This window comes from Stigmatopora argus, chromosome 6, assembly GCF_051989625.1.
Source record: "Stigmatopora argus isolate UIUO_Sarg chromosome 6, RoL_Sarg_1.0, whole genome shotgun sequence".
Classification (NCBI taxonomy): domain Eukaryota; kingdom Metazoa; phylum Chordata; class Actinopteri; order Syngnathiformes; family Syngnathidae; genus Stigmatopora; species Stigmatopora argus.
Window position 1 is genome coordinate 11,691,021 of NC_135392.1, and position 20,446 is coordinate 11,711,466.

Genomic DNA, 20,446 nt, shown 5'->3' on the forward strand with positions numbered 1-20,446 from the left:
AACTTATGTGGCAGCCCTTAAGGCTCCGTTTTAGGTCCTATACAATTATTTTCTGTTTTACAAATACATACAGTATATTGTTTGTCACAATTGTCCTAGTAGGAACATTTTACGTATTGATGGACAACTTTGTCGCTTATACCAATATTAGGACTCTGATATCCCATTGAAATGCATGCCCGTGATTGCCAATTGATTTCACCTGCTCTTGACTCCCTATGTTTCTTAGCCTATCCGCCCGCCCCTTGTGTGTCTCGTTAACCCATGTCTGTGTATCTAAATTCCCTTTGTGTTTTTATTTCCTGTTGCATACTCATCAATGTCATGCATCATCCGAGTCTTGCCTTTGTTTGTTTTGGTTTACCTTTTTAATTGTGGATTCCCTGCCTTTGTTTGGACTTTTTGGGGGTTATTGTAATGAAACATTTTGAGTTGTCACCACCCTGCCTGGCCTCCGTTTCCCTTGCTTTTGGATCCAATTCCCCCCTTTTGCAACTGCTTGCTCTCATTTTGATAGTTTCCAACCACAGGTTGGCCTTCCCAAGATGGCCACAAGTCACAAATGTCAGAATGAAGAAGAAGCAACAGAAGAGGAAGGGAAAAGTGTGTTTTCTTATTCAGGTAAGTGTTGTTTTCATTTAGCAGTCGTCTTTTCAATATATGGGCCGATACTAAATTATAGAAATGAAATACATCACATTATTATTATATAATTATAGTTATACAAATGAAATACATCACATTATCATCATTAAAACGAATCTTCACAAACTAAAATCTTCACATTAACTTGCCCAAAATGCATTTTTTTTTAAGTATAATAAGACTGACAAACGTCCTCTGCAAATGTAAACGATTAGCTAAGCTACTGTGGACTTGATGGGAGTATTTGAAAACAAACATTGAACAAACAAAAACATTTTAGCTTTAAAGAGGATTTGAATCATCAAGTTTTAAGAGTGCACTTTTCATTTCAATTCCTTCATCACCAAGTTTATCAGTGTCTGACCAAACTAGCAATTATTTTCATTCAAGTGAGCAGGCCATAATTAAGTATTAAAGCGGGGATTGTGAATGTTATCAAAAGAATGCATCAGATGATACAAAACATCTTGATTGCGGAGTTGGCATCAGGAGCCAAAACCATTTATCGGTCCAAAACTAGTTGCTACACAGCACCACGTGAGCGCTGGTATGTGACATATTCAACAAACATTTGTGGAAACGCCGCCAACTTCTTTCTATTGTTGCCATGCTACTGACGGTGTATTGGTCAAAACAAATACTGTACAGTAAATGTCATTGTGCGCCTCTTTGTCTGTGTGTGTCTTCCATTCGCTATCACTTAGGCAATGAGTGAATGTGTGTATTTACTGTTTTCACAGATGGAGCTTTGACACGGTCTGGAAAACTGAGATAAATGGCTCGCACCGCCGCTCGGCAGATGGTGAAAAAACACTCTCAGATGCACAAATGTCACAGGGTAAGGAGCCATTTAGACGGCCGGTGAGGAAGATTTTATTTGATCCTATGTTAGAAATGTGAAGCAATATAACGTGATGATCATCGAATATTCGTCAAGGCCTAAACGTATTGAGTTTTTGTATTCTAGTGAAAATTCACGTACGTGGGCGGCCCGGTGGGACAAGTGGTTAGTGCGTCAGCCTCACACCACTGGGGTCCTGGGTTCAAATCCAGTTCATGGCCTAATGAGGATAAAGCGGTTCCGAAAATGAGATGAGAGATTAATGTTTGTACATGACGGGGTCAAGTTTGAGAAAATAAGATCCCCCAGCACAGCTTTTGCTTATTGACATGAAATTTGGCGCAAATGTTTATCATGGCCAATCAATGGTAGCGGACAGGCAATCTAGGCAGATGCTTAGGGCACCGGCTACCAAAGGGTACCCCTGAGTGTTACCAAAATATACTCCTTCTGGGGGCTTGACAGTATCTTTGGACACCATGTAGTTCATGAATAGTGAAACTTAAGTATCTGATTTTAACCCTACAACAACTAAATAATTGGTAGCAAATTAAAACTGAGCCTTTAATGGTCCATTGGAACCAACAGACTACATTTCGATATAATTTGTCCTAAATATGTATATAATATTTACATGACACATCAAATTTTTTAAACCACACTAACACATTGCTTAAAATTCACATTTGCAGTATGATACATTTAGCCATTTTGAGTCAAGTGTTATATGTTGATACTTTTAAATGTTTTCTATGAACATGTTTTACATTTATTGTCTGCCAACTATTTTATTGTTTTGATGTGGCCTTTCCTATGGTACCACGAACCAACCACTGGTTGCCCAACAAGCATGAAATCAAATCCAATTGAACGTAAACTCACAAAACCGCAGTTTTTTGACACTCGTCTGCGGCTGTCGCTCGGCGATGCGGGGATGCGCGCATCTGTCACCCATTATCAGGCGGAATGAAGACTTTTGTGGGATTTCGGGCAGACGCAAAAAGAGGAAAACTAGTGAGTTGATAGTGTTTCTGAGGTTCAGACAGAAAATGGCAAGAAATACAGCAGGTGGACTCGAATAACGCTCTTCCTCCTCAAAATCATAATCCCAGCTTTTACCACCCTCTAGTGGACAAGATGGCCACAACAGGATTTGCTAAGCTTTACTGGACTGATTGTATCGCAGTGGGGAAGATAATGTTGAATATATTCTAGTTGCCATTGAAGACAAGAAATGATCACCATCGTAGTTGGTTTGAGTTTATTGATTACGTTGATGAAAAGCAGACGTATTGTTGCCTGTAGGTTTTGAGTCAGCCAGTAGAGGGCAGGTGCTTTTTGGCTTTGGTTTTAGTGTATGGGTTGAGCAGACGTTTGGAAACGTTGAGAAAAGATTTTGAACGAGTGTTTTAAGATTTATTACAACAAAGGGTACCCAAATCGACTATTAAAATATTTGTCAATTCATTTGATAATGGAATGACCGACACACGCGAGTTATCGTCAACCACATCGCACACAAACTTATCAAAACACACTTGAAATTGATTTTATTGCACATTTAAAGAACAAAAAAAGTGGCACAATACCCATTTGGATTGAAACAAAAGCAAACGCTCAACTGCCCGCGGCGGCCACCACGTCTGCCTGAGCTGCATAGATTTATCAAAAGCAAACCAACGTAAACATTAAAAATAGTAAGAACAACACCAAGAGACGCTTGAAATCATCATGGCAGAGGTTTTCCAAACAGACCTTGGCTTTATTCACACGTTCTCTTTTTTTTTGCTTTGTTTTTCCCCCCTCCGGTGAGTCACAACAAACACTAAAAAAAGAACAGAAAATGAACACTTCTTGTTCTGGGAAATATACTATATGTATGACAAACCCAATCTGTGTTGCTATGAGGATCCAATAGAAATTAAAAATAAAAATCAATTTTGTGAAAACCTCCTGGGATGTCATTGGTTAAAAAAAAACAATAAAATAAAACATTACTTGATAGTCACAGTCATTGACAATACTATTTACATTTTTTGACGTCCAAATGTCGTAGTCAAAGTCCTTTACAGCAAATTACACGTCTGCGGGGGTGAAGGAGAGAGGAAGGGCGTAAGCTTCTTCTTCTGACGGCCATTTTCTAAAAGTTAATTGGCAATTTCTTTTTGTAATTGACAGCGCGTAACTCTTGTTTTAATGCCGTAACCTCGACTGCTTCTATTTTTTTTAATTCATTAATTTTGTAAACATAATTTACAAGCTACCACGGTTCAGGCTAATGAGTCTTGCATGAAATTTATTGACAAGTTAGCAAACAATTAATTTTGAGAAATATAAGGTAACCCAAAAGTTTTGGGGATTAGTTATTTAAATATTTTTTAAGTTGAAATATACACACAATTGCTTATTTTGGTTTACCTTAAATTATGCTGGAGAACAATAGATTAACTGCTTTTTTGTCTAATAACCCTAATCTGGCAACCCCAGATTTTCAGCCAGATGATTAGTTAGAGAACCCTTTTTGTAGCTTTTTTGGGCATACTTCAGATTTTTAAACCGTTAAATTAACAGTATATCATTTGTGATAAACTAAAATATTTACTAAACCAACAATATCAATTAATCAAAGGAATACAAAATATTCTAGGAATTACCTGTTTCAAATTTAATACCCTCCTTTAGGTTCCCCAGCCCTGATAATCATGAATATAAAAGTTTACATACCCTTATTCAAATGTAAAACTGAGGGGAGGTAAAAGTATAGAAAACAATGTTCCTACTTTTTCCCCCAATACTTTTGTAGGTTATTGGTCATGAGTAGTGGAAAAAGTTTTGGGAAAAAAAAACAAAATTGAACTGGGGTGTGTATACTTTTCCTATCCACCTCCTGTTTGGGCCTTTTTGCACATGGACTCACTCTTATTGCTGCTGACATTTAGGTTGGTAGCAACCTAAAGCGAGCCTAACTGCCCAAAATTGGAAAAAAATGTCAGTAGTGACGGCCATCCACAACGTAAATGTCTACCATTATGATACAAAATGCAAACATTGTCTACAGTGCGACGACCGGATGAAATGGACGAAATGAAAAGTCCTTGTCAAGCAGTTAGACGGCATCCGTGTAGCTTCAAGTAAATACAGCGTGTTGGCGGATGTATGACGCCATCGTCACAAAAAGCATGCTTTCCAAATGGGCGCGGTGGCTCATTTGAAATTGGATTTCCTCTGCAAACTCAAAACGGGAAGTTCTTTTTCAGTCCTGAGCTCCATCGCCCTCAAGTGCCTATCACCAGTGACTCGAGTGGAACGTTAACCCAGACGAGGACTAAATGCTCAAAGGACTTTGAAGCGCTGACTTTCAGGCTTAAATCCTGTAAAATGGCAGTAGACGGTCCACAAAATAGCAACCATTTTGACCGTGAAACCTGGAAAACCCTGCACCCTTAGTTTTCGGGACAACTGGACGGGAAAATTCAGTGATCAGTTTTTACACGCGATACCCCAAATTCTGGCAGTTTTCAAAGTTGGAAACCTTTCGTGGAAATTAACTCGGAAAAGTGATAATCGTATATGGTGCAAGTATTTAGGCCATGTAAACCATACATTTATACACTGTTTACTATATTGGGGCTTACAATGTGATGTTGGTGTATGCTTGGTTTTAAATGACCAAAAGTAATCATTTGCCTGGTAAAGGGTTAAATCTTGACATCCATTGAGCAAGATATGATGTTACCGCAGTACTTTTGAGTGGCAGTCCATTTATGAGTGTCAATATTTACGGTTGAGTTTGAAGTAATTCCCACGGAAAGTTTCCACTTTGGAAAATTTCCAAGCTTTTCCAAGTCTCTCTCATCCAGAAATTGTAAAACGGCACCATTGAGTCAGTCTCAAAGCCTGAGTGTGTCCTGAACAAGTATGAAAAGTACCTTCGGCAATGACACTGATTCTCCCTCACAGGTTCCCGTTCTCCTCTGAGGTTTTTTTTATTAAATTTTTCTAGTGCAGACGGAATTTCTTTTGAGTGTAATGCGTGTGTGGTTGTGCGTTTGAAAGGGAGTGGGCGGTTCTATAGGTTTTCCCCCGGTTGATATTGGGGTTCCGTGGAGGTGAAGTAGTCCTCCAAAAAGCCCTGGAGATACTCAAAAGTGGGTCTCTCCTCCGGGTCCTTCCGCCAGCAGGACAGCATGAGCTCGTGCAGGGAACCGGGACACTCGGACGGGCATGGCATCCGGTAGCCGCGCTCCACTTGGTCTAGGACTTCGCGATTCACCATGCCTGTAAAAAAATAAAATAAAATTAAAATAGGCGCATTGAACAAATGTGATTGCGGGTAGGAAATTAAGCCATTATCTGATTTTGTGGTGCCTTTGCTGAAAAAATGAAAACATTAAATTCTACACTATAAATGAGCTACAAAGTGTCCATTAGGCAGAACCCAGCAGGCCGGATTGGACCTCCTAGTGGGCCATTTTTGGCCCGCTGGCTGCACATTTGACACCCCTGGTCTAGAATATTTGCGAGGCAATAATGCTCAAATCATGTGGCAGTTCATCTACTCTATAGACACATAGCGATCCACACAAAAAAAAAAAAACTCCACTCGCAAATCTACTGCACACCGCTGTAGTAATGTGGCTTTACCTGGATAAGGAACTCGTCCTTTAGTTGCTAGCTCCGTCAGCAGAACCCCGAAGGACCACACGTCCGACTTGATGGTGAAACGCCCGTAAAGAGCAGCTTCAGGCGCTGTCCACTTGATAGGGAATTTCGCTCCTAAATCGTCACGGAGAAAACGCTCTAATTAACGCAGTTAAATCCCAAAATCTTATCTCATTTTCTGAACCGCTTTATCCTCACTAGGGTTGAGGGGGGTGCTGGAGCCCATCCCAGCTGACTCGGGGCCAGACGCAAGGGACACCCTGAATTCGTGGCCAGCCAATCGCAGGGCACAAGGAGACAAACAACCATTCACGTTCAGACTCATACCTAGGGGCATTTTAGAGTGTCCAATCAGCCTACCATGCATGTCTTTGGAATGTGGGAGGAAACCGGAGTACCCGGAGAAAACCCACGTAGGCCCGGGGAGAACATGCAAACTCCACACAGGTGGATCGACCTGGATTTGAACCAGGGTCTCCCACTGTGAGGCACCCACCGGGCTTAAATCCTAAAATTTAACATTAAAAGCGCCATTTTTGGGGGAATCGATTCACACAAGGGTTGATTGGGTAGGGTGAATGAACCTCTCAGTCAAAATGGATTCAAAGTCTATTGTCCTCAATGGCCCTAAATCGATCGGTTAAGTTGAAAGATAAACCTACCCTGTCTGGCAGTGTACTCGTTGTCTTCAATGAGTCTGGCAAGACCAAAATCGGCCACCTTGCACACCAGGTTGTCTCCCACCAGGATGTTGGCGGCGCGCAGGTCTCGGTGCACGTAGTTCATCCTTTCCACGTACGCCATCCCTGCTGCGATCTGAAGAAAGCAAAAGCAAAAAAAAAACTGGATGAATACAGTTACCAAGCCGGAAAAGTGGAATTACGTGACAGAAGCCCAACCTGAGCTGCCATGTCCACCAGTTGAGGAAGGCGAAGCATTTTGCCCGCCTCTCCTTTAAGGAAGTCCAGTAGGCTGCCTGTGTTGGCGAGATCCAAACGCAATTGTCAAGAAGTTATATATTAAGAAGCAGTCCCCTAGTAAAATGTTCCCAGAGATGACGCTTCCAAAGTTGTGGTGCAAGGCGTGAGAACATTTTCACGTTGTAACACAAAACCTTCATGATAAACGTGAAGTGTATCCAGATACCATTCTTAATGGACCTAATCCACCAAGTGAACCCATGACAATGAAATTAAACGGAACATTTTTGTTCAGATTATAGTCCTCAAATTATGAATCACCCTGGCTCATGTACTCCGTGACAATGTAGATGGGTTCTTCGGACACCACGGCGTAGAGTTGGACCAGCTTCTCGTGCCGGAGCTTTTTCATGACCTGCGCTTCCTGCAGGAAAGCCTCTGGCGACATGGTTCCCGGCTTCAGGGTCTTGATGGCCACCCGCGTGGTACCGTTCCACGTGCCTGACAAAAAAAGCCAAAAGCTTTGAAATCCTACAACCGGTTGGAATTCACGACGTGGCATTCCGCAAACTTCTTCTTACCCATCCAAACCTCTCCGAAGCAGCCCTGACCAAGTTTCAGGTCTAGGCGGAGGGACTCCCGCGGGATCTCCCAGGCGTCCCGAGCCAGTCCCTGCGTCTGAGGCTTGGCCACCGGGCACACGTCAGTCAGGGCGTGGCACAACCCGTCCGAGTGCTCTGGAAGACGAGCGGGGTGAGACGGGGGAGAGCTTTTGGCTTTTGGAGCGTACTCACTGCGATAATGGAAGACGAGCTGCTGCAGGCTGGTGAACTGCGTGCGCGACGTGATGTAGAAGCCGCCGCTGTCCAGCTTCCTGATTTTGTAATGTTTCACATTCAGGCCTTTGGTGTTGTCATAATCCAGCACCGACAGGCAGTACGCTCCTGTGATGGGGGTTACGCATAGTTTAGTGGAACAATAAGATCGCATCAGGCGTTTGGGACAGCTGCTCTGCTTTCCCAACAGCTGTGCTGGGTTAAGTCCCCTATAGGAGCCTCAAGAATGCACTAGTGTCATTTGGTCTAATGTGGATGCGCTTGGCTTTTATTTAGGAGAATGTCGTACAGGACTTTCTTTGGCCATTTCTCCCCAATGAACAAAGCATATATAGCTAACCAACTTTCTCTAGATACGTCACCCTCTTTTATGTGTCTTAGGTGGATTGTAACTGAAAAGACTAATTTCCATGAATGGACACATTCTGACTATCCATTCATTCATAACTTGATAAGTTCCACTTCGGCATTAGGCGAAACAAGATGAAGCAATTCCTTCTGGAGGAGGTCATTCTTGATGAAAAGGCGGTGGAAAAAAAATGCTAATTAAATTTCCTCCAACACAAAATATCAAACTAGTAAAACTCCAACTCCCCCCCCCACCCCTTCGTAGTGAGGGCCAATTAAAAACAATGACGCCACCTTTTTGAGATGACTCATACTTCTTAATCAGCCTGACTCAATTCGGGCAAAATGCGACATACCTGTCACCATTTGACTTCTAACAAAGATTAAGCCCCCCAACCCCCCCTGCCCCCTCCTTCCTTTCGATGTCATTCCACCCCTCCAGCTTCATCTTCCTCTTTCACAACGGACTGGCGCTTGTAGCCAGGAGGGAATGGCAGCACCCTCGTCGGCTGACCTACTTCTGACACTGTGATTCACAGCCCCCCCTCCACCTCGCCACACGCGCTTCCTTCAAAAACAACCCCCCCCCTACATGCAACCCCGAAAGATGACAACCAAGCAGAAACGCCACCACGGGCCGGGAGAACAAAGGCGCCTGGGAATGACGTAATGACCAACTGGTGGCTTTTACAAATTGGCTCCCCGAAGAGCTCGTGCAGAAGTTCACCAGGGGAGGATGAGAAAATATAATTTCCTACTTTCTGGTCATTAGAATGCTCAGCGTGGGCCAACTGGGAAGCTGAGGTTTGAACGCGGTAGTCGATAACGGCGTTGCGTTCCCAGAGCTACATTTTTTCGCATATTTTGTTCTCGTGGTAAGCCACTTATTTCAACTGATTATTTGCCATTTATGTGCCGGACGTCCAATCCATTCCGACTGGGAGGTCGAGCAGCGATCATTCGCCATCGACGGCACGGAAACATGAGCGCACGCAGCCAGTCGTCTCAGTTTAAATGAATTGACGATGACAGGCAATGAGATAAATACTATTAACTTGCGAAAAAAAGAATTGAAAATGTTACTTTGGGCCTTAACCAGTGTGTATTTCATGAGCTTAGTTTTTATTAACATTGTATACATTTACTTTGATTCCTAAGATTTCTGAATGACTAAAAATAGCCACTTGCTTTATAAAGGCCTTATTTGTCAACTTTAGAAAAGCTGTCCACTTTCCTTAAAAGGATTAAAAGTAGTTGTCATCAAGTGAAAGGAAAAGTCATCCAATTGACAAATGCCCTTTAGCGTCATTATTAATCCCTTCGTCACAAGTTTTATTGACCGGCGTGTTGGCGAGTCTGAGTGTATCGACTAAAGCCTGTTTGAAAAATTATTTTAATGGATGGTAGCATTCGCTATTGTGCAACTCGACAAATGGAATTGTTACAATGAAATGTGCGGAAGTATCAGCGCATTTTAACAAGGTTGTAAAATATGTATGTAAGCCTTGGAGGTACGGATAGAGTCGCGACGCTTCTTTTTTTTTGCACATTTTGCTATCTTAAAGCTTTACTCCAAGATGGAATAAAGTATTTTTTTCCCTTTGAGATTTAGAACTCAACACTGCATAATGTTGTAAAATTGGCAATAAGATAAAAGATCAATCGAGAGCGAGCATAGCTAAACAAGTCAGACGTTGCCAAGAGATTCCCTTGAGGCAAAAATCTTTCACTTGAAAATGTCCATTTTAAATGTTTCATAAACACATAAAAACATTCAAGTCATGGCTAAAATGTCTTTCCTTAATTTTGTAAACCGCAAGATAGATTCTTCACATTTTTTTGGTCTCACCTTTCGTCGTCTCGCTTTCCCTGACCAGGAAGGTCCCGCGGCGATTTTGTAAATTCAAAAGGATCCGCTCCGAATCCCGCCGGGTGATCTTCCCGAAATACCACCTGGCAAAAAAAAAAGTGGATGAGTCGGTCGGCCGTGCGGTCAAAAAGGTCAGCCGCCGGGCGATGTACTCTTCGGCTTGAATGGAGTCCGAGGGCGCCACGTAGTTGCTGGGGATGTAACCGCTCTCTCCGGTCGTCAGGGAGCGAGCCAGCCACCAGTCGCCTTCTCTGGAAAATGGAAAAAGGGAATTAACGCAAAGCTCCCGAGCGCCTCCTAAATTCATGAAAGTAATGCTCGCTTGAAAGTGTTTCGGGGTCCCCGTTAAGGTCAATTAGTGATTTTTTTTTTTTAATTCAGAATGGTGGAGTCAGTTTAAGACACATACACACATCACTGTGCGCAGATTGAGGTAAACAAAAGCAGTTTTGATTGGAACTGGTTATTAGATGTAAGATTTAACAACGAGGACAGGGCAGTGATTGTTTATTTTTTCAATTTTTTTTTCTTCCTTTCTTATTTTTTTCCGCTGCCTGTTTGGGGTAGATCAGGGGATGATGTCATCATTGATTTTTATTTCTATTTGCTTAACATAAATATAGTTGTTAGTCACTTACTGTTTTTGTTTATTTTTTCATTTTCATGTCAACTGTCTGACTGAGAAACCCCTTGGGATATTTTGGTGATTAAGGACAAATTTGTGTGTGAAATTGTAGAAGTACATGGTTAAAACAAATGCTCTTTTGTGCTCTAGTTACAACAACAATTTAAAAAAAAAATGTTTTTGCAAGAAGTGTAGTTCAGCCTGCTAAAACTGTGTGCAAGCCTCCATCTTTAGAGCAAAACTGTACTCAAATTGCCTTTTTTTAATGCTGATACACGCCTCTCATTTAACTCCAGAATCAGATAAAGGACAAATAACCAACTTTCCATGATATGGTTACGCACAGGATGTATTTCTCATGCTCATCATCTCAACACAAGCATTCATCTGAATAAAGGTGTCTTGTCTTTTACGGTGAGAATCACTGACCTGAAGCTGTACTTTTTCCTAGGAGAGACCACGATGAGAGGGAGATAGAGAGAAGGAGAGATAACAGACACAGCAGACACATCAAAACACAGCAAGGCAAGCAGCACTCAGACAGACAGCGGAGGCGGAGAACACGTGCCGCTGGGATGGCAAAGCACGTCTAGCATCATTTCGGTACGCAAGCGCATCCTAGTGTACATTTATGTCCTTTGAAGGGTTGGAATTTGGAAGTCTGCTTGATGTATTTTTTAATCAACATTTTTTTTTGCCGTACTATGCCATCACAACCAGCAGACGAAGAGCAGAGCTAGCAAAATGTATGAATAGCTTGCAGAAACGTGTTTAAAATGTTGCTCAATTTGGCTGAATTCTCTAAATCAGGGGTCTCAAACTAATTTTATCCAGGTGTGGTTGGTCATAAAGTTAGTGTGGGTAGTCCGAGTATTTAACAAAAAAAGGCTATTCAAACAGTACAAGTAAATCTACCTTTTAAAGTTAATAACATGAATATATTCCCTGAATCGTCAAAGTCAGAGTGCCACGTGATCAAAAACAAATAAGTCTCCCATTTTCCTTTAAATTGTCTACTAAAACCGCATTATGTATCAACACTACTAAAAGGCATCAGAAAATAACATAGTATTGAACTATATTTTTCTACACGTTGCTGTTAAATAACAAAAGGGTCAGAAAATCTGAAAATTCTATTTACCCACTACAAAATATGATTTTTGGACGTTTGCCAGCATATCAAGCGTTTCCTTTATTTCACGACTATAGTCATTTACAAAGGAATAGAATGTTATATATACAAAAAATGCAACATTTTCTTCTACAGTTTTTCCTTCCTCTCCACTTGCACTGTTCAAACAGATTGGACATCTATCACATTCGATGGCAGTAAAACATTTGAAGGGACTAAAACACACAGGGCCAAGCGCGGTTCCTTACGTGTTGTTGACAATCTGTAGCCTGTCGCCTTTCCGAAAGGTCAGATCGGACGCCGTCCGTGACTCATAGTCATAAAGCGCAACAAAAGTAGTGACACCTCCTGCAAGACATAGCACGTCAACATGCGTTTAGAGAACAATTCTACAATGTATATTCACCCTGGGAGGTAGATTTCGCCCTTCAATTTCATTTGCCATAAATCCATATTCATTTGGCATCCACTCTGCACAATTTGTGGCGGTTTGATTCAAAATATTGATATGAACAGGTGACTGATATCATGTGGAGGACAAAACAAACTGATACTAGCTATGTCCCTGATCCGAAATCGGATCGGAATTTATCGGAAATCGGGCCCAACAGCGTCATTTTCAGAGAAAAAGATCCGCTTTAAAAATAATAATTTTTAACTCATTAGTTGCCATTTTGACTGGGAGGTCTAGCAGCAATCGTTCGCTCAATGACAGTGAAATATAATCATTAGCAATGGCAGTTAATGAGTTAATATAACATAAGGCCCATAAGTACAATGCAAATGTATATATAGATTTACAACATATATTTTTTATCCTATACAAAGAAAAACAAATCACAACTAAACACCTCCATTTATTGCATTTTGTGACAGTTTACTCGCTTTATACGTTTAATTTGGTAAAATACATTGTTGAAACAATTTGCAACCTTATTTTTACAAAATCTATTTAAAAAGCAATACAAATTAAGATAGCATTGAGCTTTATTAATGTACGCTTGTTGCTGGATCGCTGGTAAATGCCACTAAGAAAAATTCTGTTGACCCACTAGGAAATATGATTTTTGACATTTGGCAGCTGTCCAGTCCTGATTTTTCACATGTCCGCCACGTTTGATGTGAGCAGGCAGCAAACCTGCGGGTCGTATAGTACACTGACGATTCACTGGACGGAGAAACATTAGTTCAACCATCTGGCCAGTCTAGACACATTAAGGCTTAATGTCAAGTCTGCACAGCACCGACCAGCCTTTTAACGTCAGAGCTTTCAAGTCTATTTTACAGTCGAAGGTCGAGAAGGGGAGGAAATGCACTTCCTCCTACGCTGTTGCCGTTAACATTTCTGTTGTCTGGGAAATTGTTTTGAGATTGATATTGAAGCAAATGTGTACTGTGACATTATATGGTGAGCATCATTCAGAAGAGCAGGTCAACAAAAAAGGGAAAAAAGCATTAGAGTGATTATTAACTGTGTTTTCCAATCACATACCCCGAACAACTTCCACTTCACGTAACCTAAAAATGAATATCATTTTAATGTCGTAATTTTACCACTTCTTTTTCCTATTATCACGTTATCTCCTAATATTGCACCAAAACTAGTAGTTTTGTTTTGATACAATGCCAATCGTCTCAATTTACGAAACAAAACAACTTCTGGCTAATGTAACGTCAATTTAGCAACAAACGACTTTATATTACAATTTTGATCATTGAATGTAATGGATGACTTCATTCTCGCAAGTAGTAATGTCGTAATGTAAGGACTTTAATGTCGTAATATTTCAATCTATGACTTCATTCTCTTAATATTGCGATGTTAATCTCTTAATTTGGATTTTTTTTAGTCCTATTTTTTTCCATCTTTGTTGGACCTGTATTGGCTTGTGGTTGCGGAAGAAAATAACATTCTATTGGTCGCTTAGTCGCCGTCACTGAAATCTGTCCACGTGTAGCAAAGTGATGACATTTTTAGTCTTTGTCCTCAGCAAAGAGAAACTTAGTTAACGTTTGAGCCCGCCCAAGGTTGACATCTGTTATCTTTGCTTTAAATTCAAACGAACGAGTGTTTATCCTTGTTTGAATTCCATTTTACTCACCCACTTCCAACCTTTAAAAAATGTATTTTTGTGTGAATGTAATACAAAGCGTTACCAAAAGAGGTTGCCTGGCAACCAGCAAAGAAGCCACTAATTAAATGGTCATTGAGAAATTATTGCTTCCAAAGGGGAACATGATCCGAAGATCTATTGTTCGCTACCTTAAACTAGAGTAATATTTCACGTTGGGCTAACTGGAAAACAAACCTGATAAAGGTCCTCTCTGAGGCGAGGTGACGGCGCCCATGCGATCCACGCCCCCAAAGAGCGCTAGCTCGGGAGTGTTGGCGGGGGCATGCTGGTATCCCTGGTAGCCCCGTCGGCCCGTGCCCACCGCGGGGCTCCTGTTCGGAGTTTGGGTCTGCTGGGCGGGGCCCAGGTGGTGGAAGTGTCCGCTGTCGGAGCCCGTGCCGATGGTGCCGTCCACGCTCATGGAGCGCTGGCCCGGTTCCTTCGGCTTGCTCTTGACGCCCCCCATGTGGAGACCTGGGATCAGAGCCAGTAATGAAAAGGGGTTTATGGCCGGTTCAGCTCAGTTTTAGAACATTTCACACCAGCTGTCTCCTTGTCGAGTGAACAGAAATTTACCAATGGATTAATTCCACACATAAAATGGAACCAAAACCAGTAAAAACTTCCTGTATCGTTGTAACCACTTCCTTTTTTCGTGTGGAAACAATAAGTATCAAGCAGAAAAAGGACATTAAGAGCCTCGACTGATTGCTCGAACTTTTATGTGCATACACGCCTACTCGTGCTAATAATTCAGCATACTATGCTAATTATAAGTCATTTGTAATGATGCTGTCCACAATAGAGTTGGACATATCTGAAAACATGAATGTCTTATTATCACTCTCAATCCAACCCCAGTGTTGTCCTTGGGCCTACACATTGACAAAGACAGATTTGTTCACCACAAAGAACAGTCTTACATATTAGCACAAAAGGTAAAGACGAGGCTTAGAAATCAGTGATTTTCTTTCATTGTAAGTGCTGCGTGATCTCAAGAGCCAATAAAAGTGGCAGAAGACTTCTTGTCCTTGAGTTGTTTGGCAATAACTTTGGAATGTGCATTACCTCCCCTTACCTGTTTCCACAGAGATGTTTAAGGTAATTATGAGATTACAACTGTAAGGTTTATAAGAAAGGTTTATAAGAAACTGTGTAGAAATTCAACTTAATGAGGTACTCTGTTCCTCTATTATAGAGCTTTATACTTGCGACAAAGCAAAATTGTGGACTGCTACATCTGAGCATGATTATTATGTCCTAGGAGAGGAACAAGATTTACAACTGTTCAAAAGCTACAAGTGTACATCAAGCTCATCAATCTTCCACATACTTAAGACCACAATTTAGTACTGTTCAAATAGAAATGCCGTCAGTCTACCGTTTTTTTTATTTTTAAGTACTATGTTCCTCTTACAGGGAGTACAGTTTCATAATGACAGTTGCAGTAGAAGGGTCAATCCCATATTGGTAAATATACGGTGTCTCTTATACATCAGTGTATCTAAACTACGTTTACACAAGTTTTAATCAATAGGTTGTCATTGATTGCGTTTGATGCTCAATCCTATTTGGATGATTGTTATGCTCTATACATATATACTTTGTTTCTCCTCTACTCGACAGAATGATCTACGACTCTGAACAACATATCCTGGTGGAAGTGCCTTTGTGTCGAAAGCATTGATTACAGTCAGTGGAGAACGCTGGCGTCATCTCGACAAATGTCGACAGAGACACGTTAAGTGCATCCCCGGAAAGATGTGACATTGTGCGTCTGTGTGAGTTCGCTCCACGACTCGAGGGCAGACCTCCCTCTGGGAAGCTGAAGATGACTCACTGCGAGACCAGCTATTTCAGGCCGACTGGAACGGAGACAGTCACACCGGCTTGAAAACAGCCTCGTTCCTCACATGGATGAAGGAACTCTCAGTTCCAGACAGTGTGCGAACTCATGTGCGCATAAGCAGCTGTTCCATCGTCTCCGGGAAGTTCTCGCGCTCAACCTCGGTAGCATTTCACATCCTTTTTCCAGCACGTGCGCCGAGTCTGAGGAGACTATTAACAGACCAGGCAGGAGGAAGTGGTGCCAGTGGCCCTAAAAAGAATGCGTAGGTGCTGACGTACAGCTTCAGCTCAGTGAGGTTGGTATTTAATTTTCATTTGAATGTATAGTGCGCGCATAATGAGACAGGTATGTCGAGAGATAAGGAAGACCCCTGATGATGAAGGGGTGGCACGTAGGCGTGCGTTCCTGAGAGCTTTGATTCAACTCTCGCCAAGATGTCTTGTTGCGCTTTGGGGGGTGAAGGCCTCGTTGTGGTGCAACAGTGAGTCACACACCAACGGGTCTGCGGAAAATGATAGACGAGGGGAATGTGGGAAACGGGTAATGTGTGAACAGTTAGCTCAGGATCTGCACCCTAAAACGTTGTCAAATTCAGGATTATGGGTAAACTGTGGTATATTCTATCTGTTTTTTGGCAGGAGTAGTGGAACACAACATAAACTGGTAGATTTTCATTTATCATGATTTGGAATGTTGGCAGATGTCAAAGTAACCAAAAAGGCAGAACGGGCAAATTCCACACGGAAATGTTCTAAAAGAGATTTTTTTAAATCAGATTCTTCTGACTGAAATATACCAAAATCTGCAACATTGTGTTCAGATTTATCGTTGAACTGTAGTTTAGCCCATTTGACTAAAAGAGAGAAGTGGGACACACTGGTCACCATTAATTAGCTTAAGAATCGTGTTTTAGGAAGTTGAAGGACTCTGATAAAACAAAATGTTGCAGAACAGGCAAATATTGCATAGAAACAAGATTTTCTGAGTTATCCAGATGAATATTTCATTCAATTTTAGAATGTCGAAGGAACAGAAGTGGACGTTAGCCACTTTTAGACAAATGACAAACAATCGCCCGCCATTTAGGAAAACATAACCATTCTTCTACTCGTCAGATTGAGAAATTCGAAATATCTGGCAGATTTGACTTTTATTTTTTAAGGTCATAAGCCTTGCGTATTCTAAGTAAAGGTTGTGAATCGCCGATTTAGGAAATTACTACATGAAAGCATTGCGCAAAAGATTGAAAGTCAACTCTCAAACACACAACCAAACACCCCAGCTTGCATATGTAAACATCCGACCCCACACTGCCAAACAGCATCCTGCCTGCTCCTAATAAGGCGTCAGGGCGAGTTAATATCAGGATGTGCTGACACACAGCTCCATCCATCACATCCAGATAAAACAGGAACAGTGATCACTCACTGCAGGAGACAAAATAAAGACTGAAGAGGAACCCAAAATGAATTACAAGCAGGGCGGGAAAAATATTCCGACACTTTGTCAGCTTGTCCATTCGGGTGAAGAATGTGGGCCAACCAGATTGTTCCGCGTAGAACAAATTACCAGGGCAGACCAGTGAGTGGCAGTAAACCATAATGGTGCTTGTAAAAAAATAAAAATAATAATAAAAACATGATTATATTCAGAATCATGTAATCCTACCTAATTACTTTGGCAAACAAGGTCAAACCAAACTACTATGCTAACAAGTAACCCGATGTAGCTTCATCCAGTTCAGGGGTGTCAAAGCTTCATCCAGTTCAGGGGTGTCAAAATTAGTTTGGTTCGCAGGCCAGTTTATTTTTGGCCCAAAAAGTTAACTTACTTGCCGCCATTGATGGCGCTAGACATCCATTACATTTTGACCTCTTTCGGCCCGCGGCCCGCATGTTTGGCACCCCTAATCTATCTCTATCTCGGCCCAACACTACTATGGACTTTTCGACGCGCCCCCGTTCAGCATTTATAATCACGATGCGAAGATTTGGCCGTAGCGAACGTGAATGAGTCACCACAGACGGTAACAGTTGCCTCGGTGAGCGAAGGAAGTCGCCGCTGCCAATGTTGCAGTCCAACAAAAGTGGGGGAAGGGGGTCACGGGTGGGATGTCTTCAGTGTTATCTTCTCAAACCGAAAACATTCACACCGTCGACTTTAGGGCGATGCATGCAGTTTGGGGCAAAATGCAACAATGCACGCTGTAATTGAGTGCTTTCCAATCTCATTCTGTCTGCCCACCCTAAGGACTTCTTTTCTTGTTTTTTGTAGAAAAGTTCGATATCTGAGCCTGTCAAGAAGTAGAAGACAAGCAGAGGATGCTGGCATTTTCTGATTAAAAAGCACTTCCCTTTCTGACCATCTGCAAGTGCCTGCTTTGGAGTGTTGCCATGTGCAAGGGCTACTAATTCTACTTCACTGTGGAGGTGCTGCGTTCTTTGTCAATAAGTGACAGCATGTGAACGGAGATGCCACTATACTGTAAACTTCTCTGGTAAGTAAGTCTTAACTGGTTTATTCCCACATCTTAAAAGGTTATTCAAAGGTAAAAAACCCAATGTTTTGTCCCCTTCCCGGTACCCTCCAATGATTCACACATCTCATTCACAGCCGAGCCCCGAATCTGTTTTCCTCTCATGCATAATGAGCTGGGACTCGTCCAAATCCCAGCCCTCAAAAAAAGCAACTGTAAATGGATTGGTCTCATCATTTTAATTCGTATTCCTGCGGGATTAACCGTAGCTGCGTTCAGAATCATTCAGTCATTTGCATTCCCCAAATCAACAGGAAATTATTAGAATATACTTCACCCCAAAAAAAATCACTTTCTAGAAATGTAACCTTATGTTGAATAATCACAATTTAGAGATATTAATATAGTGGGTTATACACCTGTAATAAAGCTTTTGCCTTGAGATTAAGGCTGGGGAAATTCAGGATCAAAGAGGGAATATATTTTAGATCGATCTCAGTGATTGTTGATGGCTTTCAATGTATATATTACTGTCGGGTGAGGTAAACTCTAAAGAGAATTGCACACAGTTTTATTTTCTGAACTGCTTTATGCTCACTAGGGTTTTAGGGGGTGCTGGAGCCTATCCCAGCTGACTTCGAGCGAGAGGCAGGGAACACCCTGAATCGGCGGCCAGCCAATCACAGGGCACAAGGAGACAAACAACCATTCACGCTCACACTCATACCTAGGGGCAATTTAGAGTGTCCACTCAACCTACCATGCATGTCTTTAGAATGTGGGAGGAAATCGGAGTACCAGGAGAAAACCCACGCAAGCCCGGGAAAACATGCAAATTCATTTCATTTCATTTTTTTTTAAATAGAAAAATGCATTCATGTACAACAAAATACTGAAATTCTACTCAATTTTCTGACATTGATTTCAGCATGTTGTCAAATTTTGACCCCTGAACTAATGGAGATTGGCTGCTTAAGTGACTAATTCCATCTACGGATCAAGCTAAATAGTGCAAACGAATTTAAGATAAACTCAAGCTTCTAGTGCGGGCCATATTAGAAGATCTATTCATAATTTACTAGTGGCCATAGTTTGGACACCCCTGCAGGTGAGGACAAATCATAGAAAATAAGATATGTGTCCCCTTTACATTAAAACAGAAGCAAGTCAGTATATAGTAGCCAATATTGTGGTTAGCGTCCAGTTGTTGATGAAGGGTGGCGAAGGGGTGGGGTGCTCGCTGCCAGCCGGAGTAGCAGCTGTCAAAATGACATTCTGCAAGGGGGGTTTTGAATTGGAATTTCAAAGAGGGGGGGAAAAGACGAATAATATTACACACCGACACAGCATTCCAGAACATACAAGAGCCATGAGTTAAATGAATGAGGGCGAAAAAAAAGCGAAAGTGCTGCCGAGGCTTATTCAGCCAGATGAGTCGAAACAGGTGCTGCTCCATTTTGAATTTCAATGCTTTCTCACCCCCGTTTTGGGGTTGGTTTCCCCTTCGACGTCTATACTCGCTGTTAAATGGACATAGAGGTCCATCGAACGGGATATTTTACCTGAAACGCCTCGCTTTTATTGTGTGTAAAGCCCGGATAGGGATGGCGGGGGGTTTGTCTGAGAGACGACAACAAACGATTGTGGCCCCTCAGCTTGAGTGAATGGAACCGGCCGAGTGAATGGACAAGGAAAATATACGCAATGGCTCGCTTTTTAAATCCCTTAATTCACCCGCCGACTCACCTTTTTCCTTTAAGATAACGCCCGAGCCAAATCAGAGACGTGTTAATAAATCCCGTCGCTCGTCCTCATTTGTCGAATAAGTGCAGGTTGCGATGGAAACGCTGGTGCATCCCATTTAGCGAATTTCGATAGAATTCAGAGGAAGGAGGAGGAAGACGAGGTCATGGCGGGGGGTGCATCTTCTCTTCTAGTGAGTACAGTACCGACAGGGGGGACAAAGATGCTTCCTCTACTACGTATTACGGCGAGTAGTAGCCCTAGCGGCGTGTCCGTGTGTCGACGCGGGGGGAGGAGGGCGGATGACTGGAGCGTGGAGCAGACATGGACCTCCGTGCGAAGCAAAAAGGGAAGCGAGAAAAAAGACACAAAAGTCCGTATTCAC

General features: G+C 42.0%; 1 protein-coding gene and 1 long non-coding RNA gene across 5 annotated transcripts; one reads left to right on the forward strand and one right to left on the reverse strand.

Moving 5' to 3' along the window:
- The first annotated feature begins 129 nt into the window (after nt 1–129).
- LOC144075239 (uncharacterized) lies at nt 130–18,337 on the forward strand. Its single transcript, XR_013300518.1, has 5 exons — nt 130–621; nt 1,386–1,483; nt 11,199–11,350; nt 15,620–16,137; nt 18,117–18,337. It is a non-coding gene; the product is annotated as an uncharacterized LOC144075239 (long non-coding RNA).
- Nucleotides 3,011–20,426, reverse strand: LOC144075234 (proto-oncogene tyrosine-protein kinase Src-like). Of its 4 annotated transcripts, XM_077602080.1 has the most exons (13): nt 20,065–20,426; nt 14,189–14,467; nt 12,128–12,227; nt 11,177–11,194; nt 10,275–10,373; nt 10,102–10,205; nt 7,863–8,012; nt 7,650–7,805; nt 7,390–7,569; nt 7,048–7,124; nt 6,811–6,964; nt 6,131–6,262; nt 3,011–5,764 (listed from the first exon to the last, which is right to left on the reverse strand). In XM_077602080.1, the coding sequence occupies exons 2-13, from the start codon at nt 14,457–14,459 to the stop codon at nt 5,556–5,558; spliced, it is 1,650 nt and encodes a 549-aa protein (XP_077458206.1). In that variant the 5' UTR covers nt 14,460–14,467; nt 20,065–20,426; the 3' UTR covers nt 3,011–5,555. The 4 variants fall into 4 exon arrangements, with proteins under 4 accessions (XP_077458206.1, XP_077458207.1, XP_077458204.1 ...); XM_077602081.1 differs by lacking the exon at nt 11,177–11,194; XM_077602078.1 differs by having other exon boundaries at nt 10,102–10,373.
- Nucleotides 20,427–20,446: the final 20 nt, after the last annotated feature.